At 40.4% G+C, this 24,074-nt stretch overlaps 1 protein-coding gene across 1 annotated transcript in view; it reads right to left on the bottom strand.

The window, feature by feature from the left end:
- Positions 1 to 24,074, bottom strand: part of LOC122874707 (metabotropic glutamate receptor 8-like) — a 128,602-nt gene that overhangs the window by 41,775 nt on the left and 62,753 nt on the right. Inside the window, exons 4-6 of the mRNA XM_044192938.1 lie at positions 12,604 to 12,739; positions 9,964 to 10,118; positions 9,733 to 9,870 (exon numbers count right to left, since the gene is read on the bottom strand). Of these exons, the coding sequence (XP_044048873.1) occupies positions 9,733 to 9,870; positions 9,964 to 10,118; positions 12,604 to 12,739 (429 nt within the window). The remainder of the gene's footprint in view (positions 1 to 9,732; positions 9,871 to 9,963; positions 10,119 to 12,603; positions 12,740 to 24,074) is intronic.

Raw genomic sequence — 24,074 nt, 5'->3', positions numbered from 1 at the left:
CACGCAGACATGATGGGCATATTTTTAGATTCACTTAGACTTTCACTTTCTGAGGATCATCTCTTTGATCCTCTTTGATCACAAACTCCCATAAATCGCCTCCTTATAACTCCAGAACTTGCATGAGAATCATCAGGTTTTTAAGTTTTCTTCAGCATCAAAGTAATCCAGTGATAGTTGCCTGTCACATCCATGGCTACATTGCTAACAGGAACTGCTAATAGCTAATTCGGCATATTTTAATGGTGCCGATTTGCCAAAAAAAAGGGCTCAATTTGTAGCACACAGATCATCATCAATATAATCAAACCAGTACCAGACTATCCTATCAATGAAGTGCAGGTGTTGTCTTGATGTGGTGCTAGAGGAAAGGTTAGGGGGTCACCAGTATCAGTAGATTTTATGGAAATCTGTCCAGTAGTTTTAAAGATATTTTGCTCTGAAAGTGTGACATCTCCATCCTCAGACTTGAAAAAGTCTCCTTGAAGGTTAAATATGAGAATAAATTACTTGACAGGATTTTGTTTTTGCTTCACCGCTGCGGCCGATCAGAGAGCAACACGCAGTCATCAGGATCTCAACACCTGAATCAGGTGACAAACATGCATCCATTATCCAAACAAGCCTCTCAGTCAGCTGCTGCTGCTCGCACACAAACAAACAGAACACTAATTATAGATCACAATCAATGAAAGGCTGACAGAGAATCTATCAGCCCGAGGCTCCAGAGATCAGGGACGACTCAGAGCCACAGAGGTTCAGATCTCGACCTTCAGAGAGGAAGAGGAGCTCGACTGTGAAAAGGATCTGAGAGAGGTTTTCAGACCGATGCAGATTATTTGACTGACAGCTGCTTTTCGTCTCAGCCGGCTGGAGGGGCGTGTCCCTGTCTGTGATTGATTGACAGCAGTGGTCAGAGTGCCGGTGTTACACCGTAGGGAACGAGAACAAAGTAAACAAACCTTCGCTGCAGCCTTCAAGTCATGGGCAGACAGTGTTAGTGGTACTGAAAAGTAAGAAACACATGGCATCTGACCAGACCCAAGTGACCTTTGCAGGTACATTTACTTGCTGTTGAATGTGCCGTATGTTAGCAGTGCACTGATAGATAGAGAAGATAAGAACGTTGTCAATTACATTATAAATTAAATGGAAATTTGCCTTCGTCATTCTGGCAATACAGTGTAAAACAGACAGTAAAGGGCAACTAAAATACATAAAATACATTTTCAGCAGCAGCAGCAGTGCTCATGGGCTGTTTCCCTTTTGGTTTCTCAAAGGAGAACATTGATTAATCTCTTATTTTGGGTGAACCCCAGAATTTGCACCTTAATGAAAAATATTAGGTCCAAACTAAGGAGTACCTGTAATGTTATTACAATAAGAGAGTTTTTAAGGGCTTTTTATCCCTGAATTTGCACCTCAATTGAAAATGAAGGTCTTGAAAAACCTATTAATGCATGCAGAAAACTAATTTAAAGAATTGATGTATCAATTAATTTAGCCCAAATCTGGGTAAATCTATTAAATACCTGAATACTGACTAATTTATATATCATTATTTGACATAAACCAGAATCCAACCTTAATAACATCTAACAAACTAATCGTTAATGAATTTCTCAAATATTTCAAATTATTGTGTAAATTATGGGTAAAGTCATGTACCCCTTAAAACTACTTACTACTACTAAACTACTTAATAGGTTAATTAAGGGCTTTACAAATTACAGTGTTTTTAGGGGTTCCGTTTTTCAAATTAATGAACAAATGAAGTGATCTCAGGCTAAAAAACACCTTTAGATTAAGGTGTTTGGTGTGCTTTATTTTAAGGGATTGTTGTGAGGAGGGGATTATGACGTTACTGTGTGAATAAAGGAAGAGAAGGAGGAAGAAAAAAATGGATTTTCTAATTTACTCTCATCTGGGCTTTCAGGAGAGGGGAGGGGCTAGAGGTTATTGGGGGGTTGGGGTGCTAATTGTAGTATTGGATTGCTTTTTAAAAGCGACACACTCTATCTGGCAGGAAAGGAGGCGCTCAATGGTGGCAGCGGCTGTGAACGTGGCAGTGGTGGAGAGGTGACGTTATCCCTGAGAGGAGGGTGATGGAACGTCTCCCTCAGACCTGAGGCCACCGTGTCTCATGGATGTTTAATAATCCTAATTAATTAAAATTAATGGGCGGGAGCTTTCCCCTGTGCCCTCTGGAGGGATCTTACTGAGCGCTGTAATCTATATCAGCTGGTGATACGCTCCTGAGGCTGCTTCTTCTTCTCTGGTGGAGGGTTTGAAGCTTTGCAGCTGCAGACAAACAGATGTTTACAACACAGACATGTGTATGATGCTTTAAGCTGATATTCGTACATTTACAGGAAAACTACAAGGGGTCATTCATTCAGAGCCCAACATGATTTCATTTGCTTTCACAGACACATAAACTCTCTCTCATACATTCATTCTCATGCTGTGTGGGAGAAGAGACAGCGCTTTTTAGCAACCCTGTCTCCTAAAAATTACCTTTATATACTACCAATTTGCAACAGCAAATATGTTTTGAGAATCGTGATGCCACCTGAATTATGTTTTTTATCAACATATTGAGGAACCATTTAATTAACATATTTGGCAGGTCGTAAAATATTCATACAAAACGTATCTACAAAATGTTCACTGACAATTTGTTTTCCTACAATATCTGCTTGTAGCAACTAAAGGAACCTTCTTATGGTTATGTTTCATCACTTTAGTCACTTGGTTAAGGTTCAGGGAAGATTGTGGCCTTAAATACAGGGGGGGTTAGTAACTAAGTACATTTACTCAAGTACTGTACTTCAGTTCAATTTTAAGGTACTTCCATTCATGCTTCTTTATACTTCTACTTCGCAACATTTCAGAGGGAAATATTGTACTTTTGACGCCACTACATTTATCTGACAGCTATAGTTACTGGTTACTTTACAGATTCAGATACATTTATAAAATACAAAGTATTATGAAAGATTAAACTAGTGGTTCCCAACATTTTTGGCTTGTGATCCCTTATATTAAATCAGTGTCTTCTTGGTGCACCTTGTCACATTTCAGATGTCTATGAGTTGATAACAGTTTTACCAAAGAGACATTCCCTCTCTAAACATCTCACATGGTTTTGTTTAAATACCTGTTTCTAGAGCTATCCAATATTTCACAAAAAAGCAAAGACAGAAGAGAAAAGTCAAAGAAATGAAAACAAATTTGTGAAGCAGAATTTTTTTTTTCTTTTTTCTTCTTTCGTTGTTTCGTAGTTGTTGCTGAAGCTTTTACCTCTTCAGAGTTTAATTCTGGCCTGATGATGGCGCTAGATGAAAAGTTAAGAGGTCACCAAAGTTATTAGGGGGACATGGATTTGTGTACCAAATGTCATGGCAATTATCCAATAGTTGTTGAGACATTTCACTCGAAACCACAAATGTGAACCTCATGGTGGCGCTAGACAAAACGTCAGCAGGATTCATCATCTGGGGAACGCGAATGTCTGCACAAAATTTCATGTTAATCGACCCAATCGTTGTTGAGATATTTTAGTGTTGATGTAATTTGGCATGATTTCCACCGGACCATCACCAACGCTGAACACACCCACTGCTAATCCAGCTAATCTGCACCTCTCATATAGTGTTCATAAGGTTGTGGGTTAGCAAACTGTCGCTACAGCTGCTGCTGTGAAGCTAACAGCCAGAGAGGACGAGACGGTTTCCCAGAGCCAGCACAGCAGCTCCAGACAGCGATACTCACAACTCTCCTGCTGCTGCTATAGCTAACATCATAACAACAGCACATCTGGGCAAGTAATTTAACGTTACCTGACACACAAATCCCTCTGTTTCCATTCTTTGAGCTAAGCTAAGCTAACCAGCTGCTGGCTGTAGCTTCATATGTAACAGACAGATATGAGAGTGTTAGCAATTTTTTCAGCTCACTGCAAAGCGAATAAGCATCTTTCCCAAAATGTCAAACTATTACTATTCCTCAAACTATTTCCTGTCATGGCGTGCAGGTGACGTTCCAGCATAAAATTAATTTGTCCTTTTGGATATTTCTGTGTTTTCTTGAGCTCCACCCTGCAAGGTAACACACTGAGACATTTGCATCTTTATAATCTTTATGTAAATGAAAACAGATTTTGGTAGAACCCTGTCCGTTATAGTGGAGCAGTGCGATACAAACACACACATATGACACAATACAGACAAACACACCCAGGCAGACTACTTGTAAACACACAGCTGCAGCCTTTCAGCACTCTGAGCTTACATCGCTCTTTACAGCCCTGAAAGAAACTGCAACAACACAAACATCTGTGTCTGAGCATACACACACACACACACACACACACACAGGTGGACGCTGACCTGCTGATTCAGCTGTTTGGGTGATGACTCCGCTGCAGCTCCAAAACTCAAACTGGAGCTTCTAACACAATCAGTTGAGAGCTGCATCCTGACAGCAGCAGACTGATCAAAGCCGTCCACTGAGCTCAGGTAAAGACTCGCAGCGTTATCAGCAGCCGGAGCAGAGCAGCGATTCTCACAGCGCTGACGCTGCTGTTGTTCTGCTGTTTCACTTCTACCTGCACACTGGCCAGTATTTACCAAACACCTTCCATAAATCCTGTTTCGTGTGTCGGACATGTTTGTAAAGGATTTGGCCCCTTGTTCTACAGAGGAAGTCCTCCTGAATCAGGGAGGATTACATCCTGCTGCAGGGTCTCTGCAGTCAGCACAGACTCAGCAGACACGAGCTGCACGTGATTGAAGAGGAGAAGAATTCATTTCAGTTCAGATTCAACAGCTTTTAATTTACATCTGTACATCTGCTTTCAGCTGAGGCCATGATGACTTTTAACAAGGTTAGAAGTAGAGGACGCCACTTTTGTTCAAATGTAGAAACCACAAGAATCAGAACAGCTGATAGGTCAAACCTCTGTTCTCCCGAGCTCCAGTTCAGGTAACACTTCAGGTATTCACGTATGTCACTTTTTATCTGAAACTCAAACTACTATTCAAATGAAAAAATGTAATATTTTGTCTGTAATGATCTGTTGGAATTCAAAATTCACAGTTTATAACTGCAACAGACCATCACTCGTGTCTATTGATGACCTGTTATTGTATCGGTGAGCTACTGCAGACCGCTGTTCTCTTTGTTGATGGATGAAGCTAGAAAGATAGATAATCATGACATCAAACCATTTTAAAGGCATTAATGTGAGGAGGCATTTTGGATTCAACACCATAGATGCAAAAATTAAGGCTAAAAATGAGGCTGTTGAGTAAAGTTACCATGGCATCAAATCTGTACAATGACAATTTCACGAGATACTTTATAATTAGGCTACATGGGTTGGGTTCAAATCAATTTCTACAAGTTATATGTCAGACGATTTAAGGACCGGCTCATGCTGGGTTTGACTACAGAGGTTAACCGTTCCCTTTGCCACTCCAATAGAAAAAGAAAACTAGTTTATGTTCATGTATGGCCAGTGGCCGTGGAGACTCCCGGCTAATGCTTGAACTGCCTGGCTGTTGTGAAACTGGTACACTTGGCTCAGCATAAATCAGCTCCCAGAGCATCCTGGGTAAAATGGGCAGAACAAGAACACTTCTGGTCATTTGGAGTGTTGATCAATTTGACCACTGGGCCGTTTGTGCAGTCTGCGGTTTATTCACCCCAAACAGCCAATGTACCAACTGTACAGCCAGATGTTAGCTGTAAGCGAGCTGGCAACGGACGCAGTGTGTGTTTGTGTTCAGCTCAGTCTCTGACTGGACTCAGAACTCTGTCAGTCAGTCTCTCTCCTTTTCCCCTCATCTCTGTGCGTTAATGAAGAAAAGCCCCGTGATAAGTGCAAATTTTGCGCAGATGTGTCTTTGTCCCATTTGGCGCCGCCCTGGGTGAATTTGTGTCTAACTGCGTCTTTCCATTGACTTTGTACGCAATCAAATTCGCCTGGCATTCTGTGTGAACACACTGTAAGAAAGGGTAAATATGTCAGGCCGGTCTGTCTTTGTCTTTATTCAAGACATTAAATTTTTATTAAATTAATTAAATTTCCATTGAAAATTCATCACTTAGAGCTCAGATACATCTGCAAAACGGTCGTTATCGCATTTTTTGAGTTCTTGTTCATTTGCTGTTATTAGCTAATTTAGTAGATGCTTGTGAGAAAGGTGGTGCATTACTATTACTTTCAGGCTTCAAGTATCTTCCTTGCAATTCCAATAGATCTTTAAAACTAATTTTTTCCCCTAAATTTTAGAAAATCTAAAATCTTGAGTTCTCTTGCAGAAGGTTCAAGAACGCACTGCCTTCTTCTCTTCCAGTCGACTGTAGTTTATTCATCCGATGAGAGCTGTGAGTTAATCTCCTGTATTTTATGCTGATTACAATAAATTTTTCATATTCATTGTTACACTCAGCATGATTGAGTGAACGCTGGATTAATTACCGACGCAGGATGTCAGAGATGCTCCGTGTCGCGAGGTCGAGAGCTCGGGCCCCAAAATGATTATCCAGTGTGTTAATTGGCAGTCAGCGCCGGTCAGAAATCCAACTCATGAATACAAATGGAGGAGAGGTTGAGTGTTGGAGCGGCCCGAAGAGAAACAGACCCTGTCAACCCTCCAACATGGAAAAGATCCTGGACAGCCGCGATGAAATGAAATACTGACAATCTCTCCGGTTCTGTGGATTTTCACTCACATGATGATGATGATGCCATTTGCGTATCTTTTTCTGTCTGTTTTACCGGGCTGTTTTTGTCCACGCAGTCCCACCTGGTCGTTGTCCCGCTCAAATCAGGCCCTGAACACATCTACAAACGTCATTTAAAACCATGGGCATTAATCTGCCAAATTTAAAAAAATAAACTCCCGGCTGTTGTATGGATAATATGCTCTCTGAATGCCGGTGTCTGTACTTTTAACATTCTGACAAAGATAAACGAGCATTAGGATAAAAAAGATAAAGAGGCATCACTCTATAATATTTTATAGTTTGAAAGACAGAGAGAATGAATTGTGTTTAAGCACTACAAAAAGACCAACAAAGTGGCGAGTCTTTATCTAATGAAAATAAACGATGTAGGTCTGGCGGATAGCGAACAGAAGTCAGAATCTCTCAGTTCAACTTCACATCATATTGTCGTTTTAAGCTCATCATCTTAAAAGCTCTGAATCTGGATGTCTGGGATTTGACGCTGTCAAACAGCTCATCCTGCAAGTCTGTGAAGTCAGAGGTCGTCGGTTAGACAGCGGAACATTGTCTGAAATATGTAGCTGTTATCAATAAATCAACCACTTTTGAATGTCATGCTCAGTGTTTTAAACAATACGTAATTAATTAATTAAATAAGTGACATTTTCTTGTTAAGTTGACTATTTTTCATTTGACTGGCCGGTTTGAAAAAGGGATCCCTAAACAACAAGCAACTGCATGATTTTATCAGTTTTTTTCATGTAGAGATAAATCTGTGGTTACGGCACAGTGTAGAGAGACAGGAAACATGGGGCGAGAGAAGGGCACGACATCCAACAGAAGTCCACAGCCAGAATCGAACCGCGGGCGTTGTGGTTAGGTGGTATTCTCCTCAACCATTAGGGTACCAGGGTGCCCCGATATGTCTTGTTTAACATTATGCAGACAATCAATACAGGTCTTGAGTTTAATTTTTAGCAAATAATCCCAATTTAAATCACAACATTCATGAGAAACGTCGCAATTAGATCATTTTAAAATCAAATCATTCAGCCCTAATTTGAGGGATAAAACAGTCTCACTGGTTTTCTCAATGAGCATGGTGCTCTGTTCTGCTCTGCCTCGTGCCACGCTGAACTGGCAGGAAGACAAATAAAGGTGGTTGAATGCTGGCGGGAACCAGGAACAAGCCTATGAGTCCTGAGTGAGCAGTGGGTATACCTGGGGGTGGAACTTTGTGTTGTACCAGGAAGGCATAAATCATGTAACAGTTGTGTTGTGTTCGACAGACGGACCAACATCACCACAGGCCAGAAAAAACTTTCAGTTTAGTCAGGACCATTTTAGCCAAAGAAAACTTATTTGATCTGCGGTGATTTGGCAGTATGGCTCTGTTCTGAGACCTCCCTCTCCCTCCCCTGAAGAGCAGCAGCAAGACCCCCCCTCCCCCCCAGGGTACAGAACAGAGTAGGTATCAATGACAGCAGAAATGACATTGATTAGTCAGACACGGCATGAAAGGAGGAGCTGGGGTGGAGGCGGCTTGCAAAGCGGCTTGCAGAAGAAGCAGGTAGGCAGGCTAAAGCAGCTTAAATAAGGCGCCTTGTATGAGATTTGCCAATTGAATGCATAGAAGGGAATCAGCTGAGCCATCAGCTGATGTGGGCTGGCTTGAGATCAGCTGCTGTCAGCTGATGTAGCTGGGATTGTGAGCTGAGCTTGACATCGTGGCCTGCCTGAACTAACGCTGTGCTCAATAAAATGCGACACTTCTTATAAAAACTTTGAATTAAAGTAACTCCAGTCACAAACCTTCTGGAACTTTCTGTATAACAAACTAAATAAATGCTGATTCACCAGGTTTGGTTTGTTGGCTGCTCCACCTTCATTGTCAGTGATCATTTACCCACAACGCGGCTGAATGTGCTGATGTTTACAGAATTATTTCAAGAAACTTTTCTACAGGAGCACAAACACTAAACGGTCCTGAGCAGAGAAAACCTCCAGAGCTGCAACAACCAATCACACAGCTCCACTTCATAACAAAAAGTTTACAGGTTTATTTTATCATGCTGTCACAGTGATGCCTCCTTCCTTTAGAAATAAAAAAGCAGACATGGATCTAAAAAGACAAGATGGAAGGAAGCAAAGGAGGAAAATGTACAGGTGCCGCGACAACCACATAATTATTTTCAATACTTTTAACTTGTTTGTTGGAACTATAAGCTTTGGGTTTGAATAAAACGACACATGTCTGTCTGATGTTTGCATATTTTCCTTCTGGATGGAAATAAATGTGGAGGCAAACATGCCAGAGCTGCAATAATAAACACATAATCACATGAAAGACAAGAGGATGCAAAAGATGAGCTCTCAGCCTCCTCAGAACAGCTCAGGAACAGAGGATTTAACCCAATCATGGTTCTGTAGTTTTGAGGCTTTTGACTGCAGGCGAGAGGAGAGACATTTGATTTCTATGATGTGATTTTGTTCGTTGCTTCAGGGAAAGGATTAGAGGGGTGTGTGAGTGAGTGTGTGTTGGGATGCAGCAGAGAGTTTTTGAGGTCATAAGAAGGAAAGTAAATGATTAACTTTCTGAGTCAAAATTTTTATTTTGTAGCCCAAGATCACATAAGTCAGCCTCAAAGGGCTTTAAAGCCCAAAGAAACTGGGACTTTTTCTTTGACCCACAGAAGGAAAGGAGAAGGAAAGGAGAAGGAGGAGATAGAGGAGGGAAGGAGGTTAAAGAAGGAAAGGAGGAGATAGAGAAGGGAAGAATGAGGTAGAGAAGGAAAGGAGGAAGTAGTGGAAGGAAGGAGGAGTCAGAGAAGGAAAGGAGGAGATAGAGGAAGGAAGAGGTAGAGAAGCGAAGGGGGAGGTTAATAAGGGAAGGAGGAAATAGGGGTAGTAAAGACGAGGTAAAGAAGCAAAGGAGGAGATACAGAAGGGAAGGAAGAGGCAGACTTTGACCTCTGTGTTTCCACCTGTGTTTCCTACCTGTACATTTCTTGGGGCTGCCGGGTCTCTTGCCGTGCATCCCCAGCTTGCAGACGAAGTTCTCCTCCCAGAACTCAGCGAACCAGACGTTCCTGCGGTTGTTGGACAGGGAGCGGCTCTTGAAGTAACGGTCAAACGCTGTGGAGAGAAGGAAAATGTTATGAAACTGATCTCCTTCAGAACCGTGGTGTGCTGTGTTTGTTACACGACGTTCTGTGCATCCTGCCTCACCGTCCACGGACGCCCTCTTGGGGAGGATGGTGACGGCGCCCTCGGCCACCCGCTCTTGCTGGACCACTGGAGAGATTTTGGAGCCCCAGCTGTCAGAGCCCACCCACAGGAAGTGACCTGTCAGGTTGTTGCGTTTCGCCGCATCCAAGATTCGCCTGTCAGGGTCACAGGTGAAACGGTCAAGACAGCCAATGAGAAAGAGAAGAGAATCAGTTCTTACTGCCTTTTAGTTAATTTTTCATGAAATGAAATGAGATGAGGCGATTATAGAGTCATAAATTCTTGCTGTGACTTGGCCGAGAGACATGACAGACTACACTTTGGTCCCAAACCAATCATAGCTTGCCGTCTTTCACGATGTGTGTGATGTCATTATGAAGGAGGTGCTAGGGGCCAACTTCCCGGAACAAGAATGTAAACAAACAACGGCGTCGGAAACGGCGTGTATGATACTGGCTGTCTTGTGTTCGGAAAAGCCTAGAAAAATCTGTTTCACAGTTCCACCTCGCAGCACCAACAACATCATTCCTCTTTCGCTTTGCCATGTTTACAGTTGTCCATGCTTCTATTGGTCAACGTCAGAGAACACATCATGGAATTTTTCATACTAGACGAGAAAAGACAAGAATATTCTGAAACGCTTGTTTTTTTGTTGGGACGTCATGAGGCATAACCAAGATGCAGCATCGGTTGTCGTTCACTATGATACACTACACGGGATAAAATTATTAATTGTTGCACCCGACAGCCATTTTTGTTCCCGACGCCCTGCGTCTGTTGGGTCGGTTTATCGGTTTATCGGCTATCGGGCCGATATCGTGTAGTCTGAACCCGGCATAAGAGGCTGTAAATGCTCATAATGACGCTAACGCTAACATGCTGATGTTTAGCCGGTATAATATTTACCATATTCACCATCTTAGTTTAGAGTATTAGTATGATAACATTTGCTAATTAGCACCAAACCACTAAACACTAAAGTACAGCTGAGGCTGATGGGAATGTCATTAGTTTTGCAAGCACTTGGTCATAAACAACAGTTATAAAACGTAGATCTGATGATGGCGCTAGATGAAAAGTCACCAAAGTGAATTCTTCCTGAGGAGGACATGAATGTGTGAACCAAACTGATGGCAGTCCATCAGATAATTGTTGAGGCATTTCACCAAGAAACCACAAATGTCAACCTCTTCCCCTGCCTGTTTCTGGTACATTCACATCAGTTTTAAAGAAATGAGTTCAAACATGAGAGATGATCAGTCTGCTCCTTTACAGTCTCATCCGTCCCCTCTTGTCTCTGAGGTCTCAGGATGAGTGATTTCTCTCTCTGTGTGTTCAGAGCTGCAGATTAACATCAGCTGTTAAACGGATATCAAGTGTGTGTGTTCTGTGTGTGTGTGTGTGTGTGTGTACTTGCACTTGCTACATAGTGAGGACTGAAACGCGTTTTTTTACCTACAGAGTGAAGACATTTTTGGAAAGTGGGGACATTTTGGCTGCTCCTCACAACTTCCAAGGGCTGTTTGAAGGTTAAGACTTGGATTTAAGGGTTAGGTTAGAATTAGGTTAAGGTTAGGCTGTGGGTAAGGGTTGAGGTTAGGCATTTAGTTAAGATGGTTAAGGTTAGAGTAAGGATCTAGGGAATGCATTATGTCAATGATGGTCCTCACAAAGATAGAAATACAAGGATGTGTGTGTGTGTGTGTGTGTGAGAGAGAGCCCTATGTTATATTTGGACACTAACTTCAGATGAACTGGGGTGTTAGTAGTTTGTATTCATCGCAGTATCCTTCAGATGATGATCAACACATTATTTATTTTTTTTATTTTCTAAAAGAGTTCGCAAAAATGGAATCATTAAAAAACAATAATGCCAAAAAAGGTTTTTGAAAAATTGGATAAAAAGTTGGATTTTAACAAGATTAACAGTCTAAAGTCATGCTAGCGACTCTGTGAGGCTGACGCTAACATGCTCACAATGAATGCTAACATGCTGATGCAAAGCAGATATAATATTTATCATGTTCACCATATTAGTGTAGCATGTTAGGTAATAGGCATGAAACAAAAAGTACAGCTGAGGCTGATGGGAATGTCATTAGTTTTGCAGGTATTTGGTCATAAACATAAGTATTATTATACAAATTAAAATTTTAACCTGATGATGGAGCTAGAGGAAAAATTAAGGGCTCACTACAGAGATAAAAATTCATCCTGAGGATGACAAGAATGTATTTACAAACTTTCATGGCAATCCATTTAATAGTTGAGATATTTCAGTTTAAGTTTACTTTTTTATTTCTTTAAAGAGACACTGGTTTATAATCTCATCATAACAGCAGCTCCTTTATGATTTCACCCTGTTTTCACTAACTTTCTGAAGACTTTAAGTTGTGCTCCTCTAAGAGGAATATGTTACTGTAAACTAATTGGGGTGTTTAGGGACTTCCAGGTGAAAATAACTGAAATTGATCTGCTCATTTGGGGCATTTTTTGGTGAAAATTGGTAAAAACTGAAAATGATATCTAATTTTAGGATAAATCTCCAGAGACAGACTGAATCAATGAAATGCCTCAAAATTTCCACCCATCCATCCATTTTCATCAATCAAACTTGTGTCTGTGTGTGTGTGTTCTTACCGAATGTCATCTTCGTTTGCGAACATGATGACAGCGCGAGCGTTGGGAGTCTCTAGCAGACGCAGGACGATCTTGTCGAACTCGCCGGGTCTCGGCTCCCGAAGAACCTTCAGAGACTGAGCGATACAGACCCCACCTGAGAGAGAGAGAGAAAGAAACACGGAATATTTAAAAAGCAAGACTGAAACCAGGATTAGCCTCAAGGATATTTTAGCGGTATTATATTTTATAAACTTTTGTAAGCTATGTAACTAAGTAACTATAGCTGTCAGATACATGTAATGAAGTAAAAAGTAAAATATTTCCCACTGAATTGTAATGGAGTAGACTGTACTAACTGCATTTACAGTTCCAGATGCTGCATCAGTTGACTTCCACTATGACACGCTACACGGGATAAAACCATCAACTCAGTACCAACGCTTATCTTTGTTCATGACGCCCCACGTCTGTCGGGTCTGGACAATATCAGGCTGATACCGTGTAGTTAACCCAGACATTCTACAGCCACACTCGCAGCACTGGGAAGCTGTAATGCTCATTGTAGAGAAAACCAAGTTGTGTGATGGACAAAAGTTGAGGTCCAAAGTTTGTTTTTGATTCTTAGCAGTCGTGGTGAACCAAATTTCATGGCTAACGTCATTCAAACGCTACACCTTCAGTTTGTAAAGCAGACTTTCTGTTACATATTTGCATTCTCCAAGCCGAAGCTGAGATAACCCTGATGACATCACTATGACATCATCAGGGTTACCTTCTCTGACTTGACACAGAAGACATTGTACAGCTGTTGACCAGAAAACTGATCTGCATGTGTAAAATCGTTGAATCGCCACGTTAATTTAAAAAAAATTTGTAGTTGCACGAAGTGTAAAATGTTAATATCATGAAAGTAAAGTTTTTACAGCATGAAAAAAAGGTTATTTTAGTACTGTAGATGATAGCTGGTTACATCAGCTGACTTGAGTCATGTAGAGTGTGACGTGAATAGTTACACTATATGTGCTCCTGTTGCAGTTTACAAGCTTGCAGACTGAAAAATAGACTCTGGACACTGATCTGAGAACAGGGTTTGCGTTTGTTAACAAGATATTATCTGGATAGGTGAAGCCATTGGAGAAGACTTATTATTAATATTAAAAGGTTTAAATGCAGGTTTGATTTTTAAGCTCCTGAGAAAGCTGGCAGAAACGAGGCTGACAACCATAATAGAGTTTGATCTCATGGCATTCATCTTTTTTATAGATTTAGTCATGTCCTTTAATGTTGTGACTGTTTTTTTCTGCTTCATGTTCTACGCTGCTGCAATCAGCTGGTTTACCTTCAAGACTCAGCAATAAAAGATGATGTTTTCTCTTCGTCTCCTCCTCATCACATCATTAAACTCTCTGCTTTGACCTCACTGAAGGCTCCGCTGTTAAAAAAACGCTTGAAGTTTGTGATGTTGTTCCTGCAGCGTCGCCCCTGGGACAGATATGCGAGAGCAGTGGTGGAGTATCAAGATGAACTTTGTGCCTCTGACATGAAGGGAAGTACAGTAGAGGCTGCAGGAGAACCAAATCTCAAACTGTAAGATGTTCTCACTTAATTGGCTCTTTCATTTTGAAAAGACGGAGTGACTCGCCAGCCGACTGTCGCAGGAAATCTCGAGGGAAAAAGAAACAAGAGTCACAGCTGAAAATAATCACATTTGGTTGGTCTGACCTCGACTGTTTAAACAGCAGAGCCGTCTGAGAGGCTTTTTAAGGAGGTAAAGCTGAAGCTAAAGAGTTTACTGCAGCAAAGAGATAAAAAGGTAAAACTATTGCTAAGAAAGACTGACGGTATCTCTACACTAAGTCTGACTTTACGTGTGAGATATTCACAAGCAAGTAGTTAAACCTTGTGTTTCTGTTGCTTCTTGCAAACCAAAGATGTAACTTCGAGGGATGGAAAAAGTTGTTTCTGTCCATAATGTGCATTTGACAAATGAAATCTGTTTGTTTAATAACGTTACAAGACTGAGGGCAAGACAACAGCATGAGTTTGTCATCATTTCTCATCCTGCTTCATCCACATGTAATTTAGTGAATGATCTGAGTCAACAGCACAGGCTGAGGTCACCGTAACAACAAAAGCTGTGGGTTAAAACCTAAATGGCAGGAACAGGAAAGAGTCCCCTTCTTCACTCAAATACAACAAAGATTCAAAAACATAATGATTCGCCCTCAAACTCACCATCCTCTCGTCACCTCGCCAAGATTGGCCGAAACCAGATCTTTATTTTTCTTCGGTTAAGAAGCAGAAAAGCTAAATATTATTATCGCTGCTGAAGCATGGGACCACTGCTGAGTAACTGTGTGAAAATAAAATAAAATACAACACGAAAAAGTAGATTCAAATTTTCAGCATTTGTGTGTCAGAATTTTAGTTATTACTTGGTGTGCAACGGCTTTAAGACCAAAGCTGGAAAAAATTGGAATTTTCCTTCAGATACAAATATCAAGGTAGCAGCTCTGTAAGCATGTGAGCTGAGCTAAATGCTCACAATGACAATGCTAACATGCTGATGTTTAGCAGGTGTAATGTTAACCCTGTTCATCATCTAAGTTTATCGTGTTAGCATGCTAACAATTGCTAACACAAAGTACAGCTGTGGCTGATGGTAGTGTCATTAGTTTTGTAGGAAATAAACCAAAATATTGGGCAAATAAAATTTTTGACCCATTATAAATTAATTCATCTACCTTTCCTGCGTAACCTTATTGTTTTCTGGCCTTCCTTCATGTTTTAACTACATCCATCCATCCATTCCTGCGAAGTACCTGATAACTGCTTCAGAGTCGAGATTTTAATTTGAAAGTACTCAGTCTCTGTTGCAGCACGCTGCTCGGTAAAGCGGCTCTCATTTGTATGCAAATATGAGGCACAGTGTACAGAGTGAGAGATAATATTCACCTCAGTTTGAACTGTTAGTATTTAAGCCTGACATATTGATAGGAAGATGCTGACACATGGCACCTTGAGGTGTTCATCACAAGCAGTGTTAAAACCTCTGGGAAACTAGAGGCGAGTCAATGAATACTGACATTACTGCCCTGAAAATGACTTGTGATGACACGTTGTAGTTCCTCAAAAACTGTTTTCTAGAGGTTTTCTTTGATCTTTTAAGTCATTAGGATTCATCCTCTGAGGACCATGAGTGTCTAAAAAATGTCAGTTAATCAATAAAAAATATTTTAAGTTAACTGATACCTGTTTTTTGAATTTTAGCTACCTTTAACTCCTCGCCAGGAAGCCCGGTAGGGGAGAGCTGCCATTTTTGTTAAACCCCCTTTTCTCCTGTTTGTTTGTGTTGATACCTAGTTGGGTTTAGGGTTGTAACTTTTCTTTTTGGGGGAGTTTATTTAGTATTGTGATTTAATTTCTACTGAGGGCTGGTTCGTTCGTTATTTTGGCCAGAGATCTCCCTGATGTTTATTTAAGCTTCCATATCTGACAATAAAAGATTGAAATACTGAACAAACGGACTCCTCATATTCTTCATCTAGTTTTATGTTACTCCCCTCTCCACTAGACCAACTTGGGGTAGTAACAAAGACACAGATTTTATTGGTCAAACACTCATTTGAGAGAGAAATTTCAAATGAGACAACACAACACAAAAGTGTTTTCCATTGCACAAAGTTGCATCTTTAGTTTCTAAGAAGCAACAGAAACACAAAGATTCAGCTACCTGCTTGGTAATACTCTGCTGATATGCAACCATGTGGTGTTATTGCATCATATATCATTGAGAGCTACACTGTGGATATTACAGCAGGCAACTAACCCCCCTTTAACACCTGTCAATCATATGTCTGTCAAACAACACTGATGATTTTCCTCCTTAAAATTTTACAAAGTTATGATTTTCCTGCTGCTCTGAGACGTCAACAGGATGAAAACCTTTAACTCCTCCATCTCTGGTTTTAAAGGATAAGTCTATTGTTCTATATTTTTCTTACTGTCAACAAAAGCCATGAAAAGACCATAACAAACAATGTGTTAGTCCATCTCTCAATACTGACTTCCCTCCCCTGTCTGTGGCTCTCAGCTCCAGCCCCATTTGGTTCCTACTGAAGACGTAAATCTTTAAGTTAATTTTTTTTAAAGGTTTAGTAATTCCCTAAAACATCTGGTCACTGTAGTTTTTAGCAAACGTTACTCAAACAGGAGGAAATAGTGCATTTGTTGGGGACTATTTTCAGCGGCGGATTAATCCACATTTGGTGCTCTAGTGAGTATTTGGGGCAGCAGGACGGTGCATGTGGGATTGAGTCAAAATACACTACAGTGTGTGTTCATGCTAATGAAGGAACATATCACCCAATGCAACAGTGTGGCTCACTGATGTGTTTTTAATTGTTTTTTGTTCAGCTATGGCCCTTACTTTCACCACAGCCCTTCAAAATAAATGTCCTCCGCGTCCCATTGCCACTGCAACAGCTGACATCTTTTAAAGGTTCTTGTGTTGTTTTGTCTCGCGTTCATAAAATATGAATTGTGACATCAATAAAACCCACAACAAAGAACATCTGCACTTAACCATCTGTGGTTGCTGTGGTAATGTTGCAACCCCCCAATGCCTAAACACCTTCTCTTTATTTTTTTAAAGATTATTTTTGGGGCATTTTTTTTATTAGATAGTGACAGCTGCAGAGAGAGACAGGAAAGGCAGGAGAGAGAGGGGATGACATGCAGCAAAGGGTAAGGACTCAGCCTCAGTAGCTCCACCAGGTGAGCTACCGCGGCGCCCCCTAAACAACTTTTCTCTTTACATTCCATTGTGTGTTATCGAATAACATGTTGGAAACTCTTTATCAGTAATGGATTTATAAGAACGTGGAGGCATTTCACATTAACTTTATCTTCACAGATCTCACTGATGATGATGAACTGTGCTGAGGCTCTGCTGACCTTCACTCTGATTTTATCGCTCAACACAACAGAGCAAACCAAACTCTCTTCTCACACTCTAATAACTACAGAAAGTTTTTGATAATTAGAATACCCGGCCAGCACTCTGGCTGAGATTTATATCTATTTCTTTTTTCACCTTTATCCAAACATCAAGCTCCTTCAATGCCCTTTTTCACGTTGTATGAAATTATGATGCAGTTCTATGCAGTGTTTCCCCTACATAGAGCCCTCTAAGGTGCACTGCCACTGTTTTGCCACAGAAACAGAAAGAAAGAATATATAAGTATTACCAGCAATGAAAGCACTTTAAGACCATCGGGAGAGGATTCATCTGTAGGCCACTAAAGCGATGCTTGTTGTTAAACACACTCATTGTTCTGAATGGTATTTTATACAGTGAAAAAGTTGTTTTTCTCTCCATTAGGGTCAGCCTGGACACAAATCTGACCTTTAGCTCCCATTACAACAGTCCAGTTAGCTTGCAGGTTCTTCATCTGCTAAATCTTTTTCAGGTTATCTTTTTATTTTTCTTCCGTGTAGCCTACGTACATCTTCCAGTGAGGATTGTGTGGCGGTGTAAATGAGTTCGATCAGGTTTGGCAAATTTCAAACCTTATCACCAGACTGAACTGCTATTATATAATAATGGACGATTCTGCAAAACCCCAGATTAAGTTATATTTCATAACTGAAGTGTGTCTGATAATAAACGCATTTATTTGTATGAAGCTAAAGAGAGCTTCCTGAGGGAACCACTGCAGATAAATATGGAAATAATAAGGATAGGCACACACAACATGATTTTAATGAGATTTAGCTTCAGCTGAGACTTTTCGAACAGAGGAAAACCAAAGTGGAAAATCAGCTGCTGAGGCTTCTGCTGCGTTCAAATCCACTAAATTTACTTTGGGTGACAAAGTGGGAAACAGTCAGGCAACGGACCTTGCATGAAATATTGTCATCTACTCCAACATGCAGCACAATCACACACACACACACACACACACACACACACACACACACACACACACACTCAGATGTGATAATGTGGGAATGTGCTCCCAAACAGATAAGGAAATCCCTGCTGCTTCTCACAGGCTGAGGATTTACTTTAAGCTCTGCAGGGAACATCTCTGCTGTAAGCTGCTGCACTGAACTGAAGGAGTTAATTCCTACAGCTATACGTATTTCAAAAACGAAAATGGAAAATCATTACCTGGAGCTCATCATTCAGCATCTCTTTAAAAAGACAGAAGTTAAATTGTTATCATTTGAACTGAAGTTGCCTGCAGTGTGTTGAATACCTTCAACATTATTTAATATTTTGTTGAAGCTGGTGTCACTTCTTCTTTTCTTTCTTTCTTTCTTTCTTTCTTTCTGTCTTTAGTCTTGATTTTCTTTTTTTTTGGACCTTCTGCTTTCTGCCACAGTGATAAATCTACCTTCAACGTTCACCTCACAAAAATCCCAGCGAGTCTGAAAAGACTCAACAGGTTTCATGCAGGTGGATTTTGTCAAAATGAAATGCACATAGTGATAGATAATAAGGGATACAGGTGGCAGATTTTTTTAATTCAAGTACAAAATGTTGAAAATGGTGCAGAATAACAATGCCAAAAAACATTCCACCAAATGTTAGTGAAATCTGTACATGAGGTTTTAAGATCAATACAAACCACTAAAGCAGGACAACAACTTAAAGTGTTTAGCACAGGTAAATATTGAAACAATATTTATACTGTAAGGTCTGTCTGTAAATATCAGACATGTTAGTGTTTAAGCTTTGAGAAAATCCTAAAGATATAGCTGATGTACACAAATCAAATCTTGTGGTGTGACGGTTGTATTATGTGAGTGTCACAGCAGAAAAAATAAAGGCCGCTAAATAGTGGCTCACACAGTAAATCCAGTATAATGTACATTTCCACAGTACCAATTCCATCAGCACAACAACAGAGTCATGTCTGTAGTTGAAATAAATCAAGACCTCAGCCGCCATTTGACAATTTACGGTAGTAGGCTGACGTTGGAAACGTGCAAACCTCATATGAATGTATCTGGATTTTTCTCTTCTAAATCACGGCAGCGGGGAGGAAGTTCTATTAGAAATATGTCTAAATGTGAGCTACAAAACTGGATTTTTTTTAAGATGAGGCCTTTGTCTTTCGCAGCAAGCTCTAATGCAGCACAGTTTTAATTATGTGGAATCTATGAAGCGTATTAGAGACAAGGGACCAATGAGAGGGAATAATACAATTTCACTTTGCTTTTCAACACAGTCTCACAGTGGGAGCCACTGAACTCAAAGGCTGACCACATAAGCGCCGCCAGAACATTCAAAGGCACGCTGTGTAATGGAATTATGGGTAAAAACAGATGTCATTAAAGCTAGCCTCTGGCAAAGCCTTTACACTGACCTTTCAATTAACAGTTCACCATGGCAGCGAATGTTTATCGCTGTGTAACCCCCCCCCAAATACTGAGGTAGAGTGACAGATAGAAACGGGACGTATGTGCCCACTCGCCTTTCATTCCTCGCCTTTGAGCTGCTGAACGCCGGACCATGAAAGGTTTCCTGGGTAACACACACACAGCCTCGACTTGAAAGCCAGATGAAACAAGCGAAGCAGTGTGTCCACAAACCTCTCAATCCATCTTAATGCAAAAATCTCCCTTAAACTTCAAAGTGTCTTCCTGACGTCTTTGAGATTCTTGGCGAGTCTTCTCTCATGTCAATTTCAGGAGACGGACTCTCCCAGTTAAAACTTTCATTCATATTTAATCAACAATTACTTAAGCTGATCAGTTTAATAGTTCTGAATCAGGACTGCAGTAGTTCGCGTCTAGCCATGCAAGTAGTTGCAAAGTCACCAAGCTTTTAGCTGTTAGCTTAAGCACTGCCTGTTTCTCGAGCGCATGCGGAGGAACGGCGCTGTGCCACTTTGTAGTCTGACCAAACCTTGATAACAAGTCAGTCATAAATATTCAGATTTTTCCAGCAGCTCAGGATGGAAAATGAATTGATTTAAAACATCATCAGTAAACATTAGACTTTGGTATCAGTCCCTCTGAATTCGGGAATTCTTTCTAGACCCACCATTTTAAACTGATGTCAAAAAGTCATATCAGAGGAGAATTTACAGTGAGGGATACATATTCCCCAGAAACACTGGCTCTGCCTAGTTTACTATATTAGTCTATTACTCAGCTCTGGATCAGATATTATCAAACCCAGGAAGTTTGGACTAGAACTTCACACGGCTATAAAAATATCCACACAGCAGGTAAGAAAAGTCAGAATTGGGACACTTTCAGCTGCAGTGTGAACGGTCTTCTTTTAGAAAAGTTGGCTCGGAACCAGTGACCCACATGTGAAACTGCTTACAGTGTTCTCTGAAAAGTGCCAGAGGGAGGCTGGTCTGCCATAATTTCACAAAATGAGCACCATGTCTTGAAATGCAAGGAAAGAAGTGTATTTCACATGCAGTAAAGATTTAAGTGGGAGTAGCTTGTAGTTAAGTTGTAGAAAGTGAGGGGGACAGGATGGACATTTACCTGACAATCGAAAGTCAATAACTCGTGACAATTTATCTGCTGTAAGGGATGTTGTCACTGATTTCAAAGCCTAAAATTAACCACAACCACCTGTGTTGATAAACTGAATCTTAGCTAACCTGAACCAAACGGTTTCAGCTGCTACACTTCTAAAGCAAACCTTTAGCTAACCTGAACCAAACGGTTTCAGCTGCTACACTTCTAAAGCAAACCTTTAGCTAACCTGAACCAAACGGTTTCAGCTGCTACACTTCTAAAGCAAACCTTTAGCTAACCTGAACCAAACGGTTTCAGCTGCTACACTTCTAAAGCAAACCTTTAGCTAACCTGAACCAAACGGTTTTAGATGCTAAACTCCTCCATGAACCTTAGCTCACCTCAACCAAACTAGCTAATCTGAGCCAGATCGTTTCAGGTGATAACTGAACTTGATCACATTTTTTAGGTTTAACAAGTGAACCCTTTTGCTAACATGAACCAAACTGTTTTAGTTTAACTCCTAAAGTGAACCAATAGCTAAGCTGAGCGAAACATTTTAGTTGCTAAACTGAATCAGTAGCTAACCTAAATCAAACTGTTTTACCTGAACTCCTAAACTGAACCTTGTAATCTGAGCCAGATAGTTTCAGTTGGTAAACTAGCTGAATTTAGCCAAACTGCTTAACGTGTGAACCTTTAGCAGAACCAAACGGTTATAGTTTAACTCCTAGAGTGAACCATCAGCTAACTTGAACTACGTTGTTTTGTTGCTAAAATGAACTGTTTGTGTAGCTAACCATTACCAAATTAATCTTATAATTTATAAAATTACTTGAAAATAACTTGAACTTCATCTAACCGCTTCATTTCAACCAACAGGTGAAATCTCGCGTTCAAGTCCAGAAAACAATAGTCACTGAACAAAGGGTTTCTCAAGGATCACTGAAAGTGTACCGTAGATCTATTTGCACGAGCTCTGTGTTATATACGTTAATACCCATCTTATCAACACAGTTACAGGCCTATAGGTTTCTACAGATGAAATCCATCTTTTAGCATCAAATCCACATTTTTCAACCAAGGCTGAAGTACCACTGTCCAAATATGAATTTCAAACATTTAACTACAGACACAAGAAAGATCCTGAAAACTTTGCTGTTTGAAATATCAGAGAAACTAAGGCAGAGTAAGTAAGTAAGGCAAAGTTTTCTTTCTTCTTTCTTAAGTTTTCTTTCTCCATTAATTTTCACATTCTTTCAGGTTTCAGTTTCACCTAAAAACTCTAATGAGCTCATTTAGAGCATCATTATATGAGTAGTGAAGAAAATGAGGAGGTGAGGAGGATGGTGGTGGTCAATATGTCTGCTGGCTCTGGTTCTGTCTCCCAGCCTGCCTCAACCCGTCTAACCCGCTGACAAACAGGAGGAAATTGGACAAATAAGAAGGAAGCCGGTTCCTGGCATAAGAGTTATAGAGCCAGGTTGCTGTAGGGGCGTACAACATCCAGGGGAAACAAACAAATACACAAAATAATGCAATTTGCAGAGGGAGAAGCCCCCTATGTTTACATGTTCACTTTAAGTTTCTGTCTGCTCAAACCAATTCTGACCACAAGCACAAAGAGCCATTTTTGTGGTTTCAAAATACAACATTCAATGCATTTAAAACACTTAAATTAGAGGTATATTTTTGCCTACTGTAGCTTTCTTCGGAAAAGCCAGTCTTGCTCTTTGAACTGTCTGCTGCTCGTAAAGGTAAAAATGAGGAGCTGATGTGAATGTTATTATTGAAGCTAATCCTCAACTTTCACAGAATAAGTTCTTTACAAAAGAGGTCAAATCTGAGAAATGTATCGACCAGTCAAACAAAACATAAAATTAAATGAATAATTGAAAAACTACGGCGCTTGGCAGGTGTTAAGGAGGAAAAAAAGCCTAATTTGCGCATACAAATGACTTCTTTCATGCTCTCGAATTAACAGGGCATTAAACAATAACAAGGGGATGTCAAAGACAACACAGTTTTGTTTAACAGGTAACATATCTCTCTTTACAAAACAAAAAATAAACTGTATTAAATCCAAGGAGCTCATTTACATTAAAATATCCATAGTCTCTAACTTTTTCCACATACTGTATCTCTGTGAAGTGAAACTGACCGTTATATACTGTTTGACATCCCTTAAACATATTGTTTGTTAAAATTTCAACAATACTGCTATGTGCTGTTAATTTGTGCACACAAATGATTAATTTGTTGTTGACTGATTGTCTCTCTACAGCAGTTTTCAAATCTGTACAAGATGATTTTCATAGGAATGTACTGAAACCAATGGCTGCATGAAGGCAGAAAATCAATCTAAAATCTGCTGGTTTGATTTTTAACCTTTAGCAGTACAGTACAGTATACACGATTTGTATTTAATGGACTAAACATAGGGTTAGGGTCAGGTTAAGGTCATGTATAATTCCTACACCATCCTTCAAGTGAGAAGAACATAAAACAAGGTCTGATTTCTGTTTCTGTCTTTCATCGTTTCCAGAAGCTTTTCCTTTCGTTTGAAGCGGCACATCCATTACACTCGTTATCTTCCGTCTGCACTTCAAATATTGCTGCTGCTGCTGGATGAAGCATCAGGGCGGCGTGGGGCGGGTCTGTCCTCTCACACTGGGAGTGGGTGATGAAATCCACCGCAACAGCTCATCACTGTGACTCAGTCAGGACCTGTGTGATACCTCTCAAGGTTGCTCCGCGTGTCCGTCACAGGAGGTGAAAATCATTAATCTCCGTTCTGTTGAAACACAAGGAGAAACTGTCCGCTGATGGAGCGAAGTCCTTTCTTTTAATTCTGAAGTTTTTGAAACGAGAGGCGCTGAAACAAGGAGTCATCTACCATATTTCACAACACTGTCACAACTTTTTTAAAGACAGTTGGGGTGTGTTGATGCTGGGAAATAGATCAGTGGCGTAGCCCAATGCAGTGACTCACACGTCAC

This window comes from Siniperca chuatsi, linkage group LG4 (genome assembly GCF_020085105.1).
Source record: "Siniperca chuatsi isolate FFG_IHB_CAS linkage group LG4, ASM2008510v1, whole genome shotgun sequence".
Classification (NCBI taxonomy): Eukaryota; Metazoa; Chordata; class Actinopteri; order Centrarchiformes; family Sinipercidae; genus Siniperca; species Siniperca chuatsi.
The sequence above is the reverse complement of the archived record's forward strand: the minus strand, read 5'-3'. Positions and strand labels throughout refer to the sequence as shown.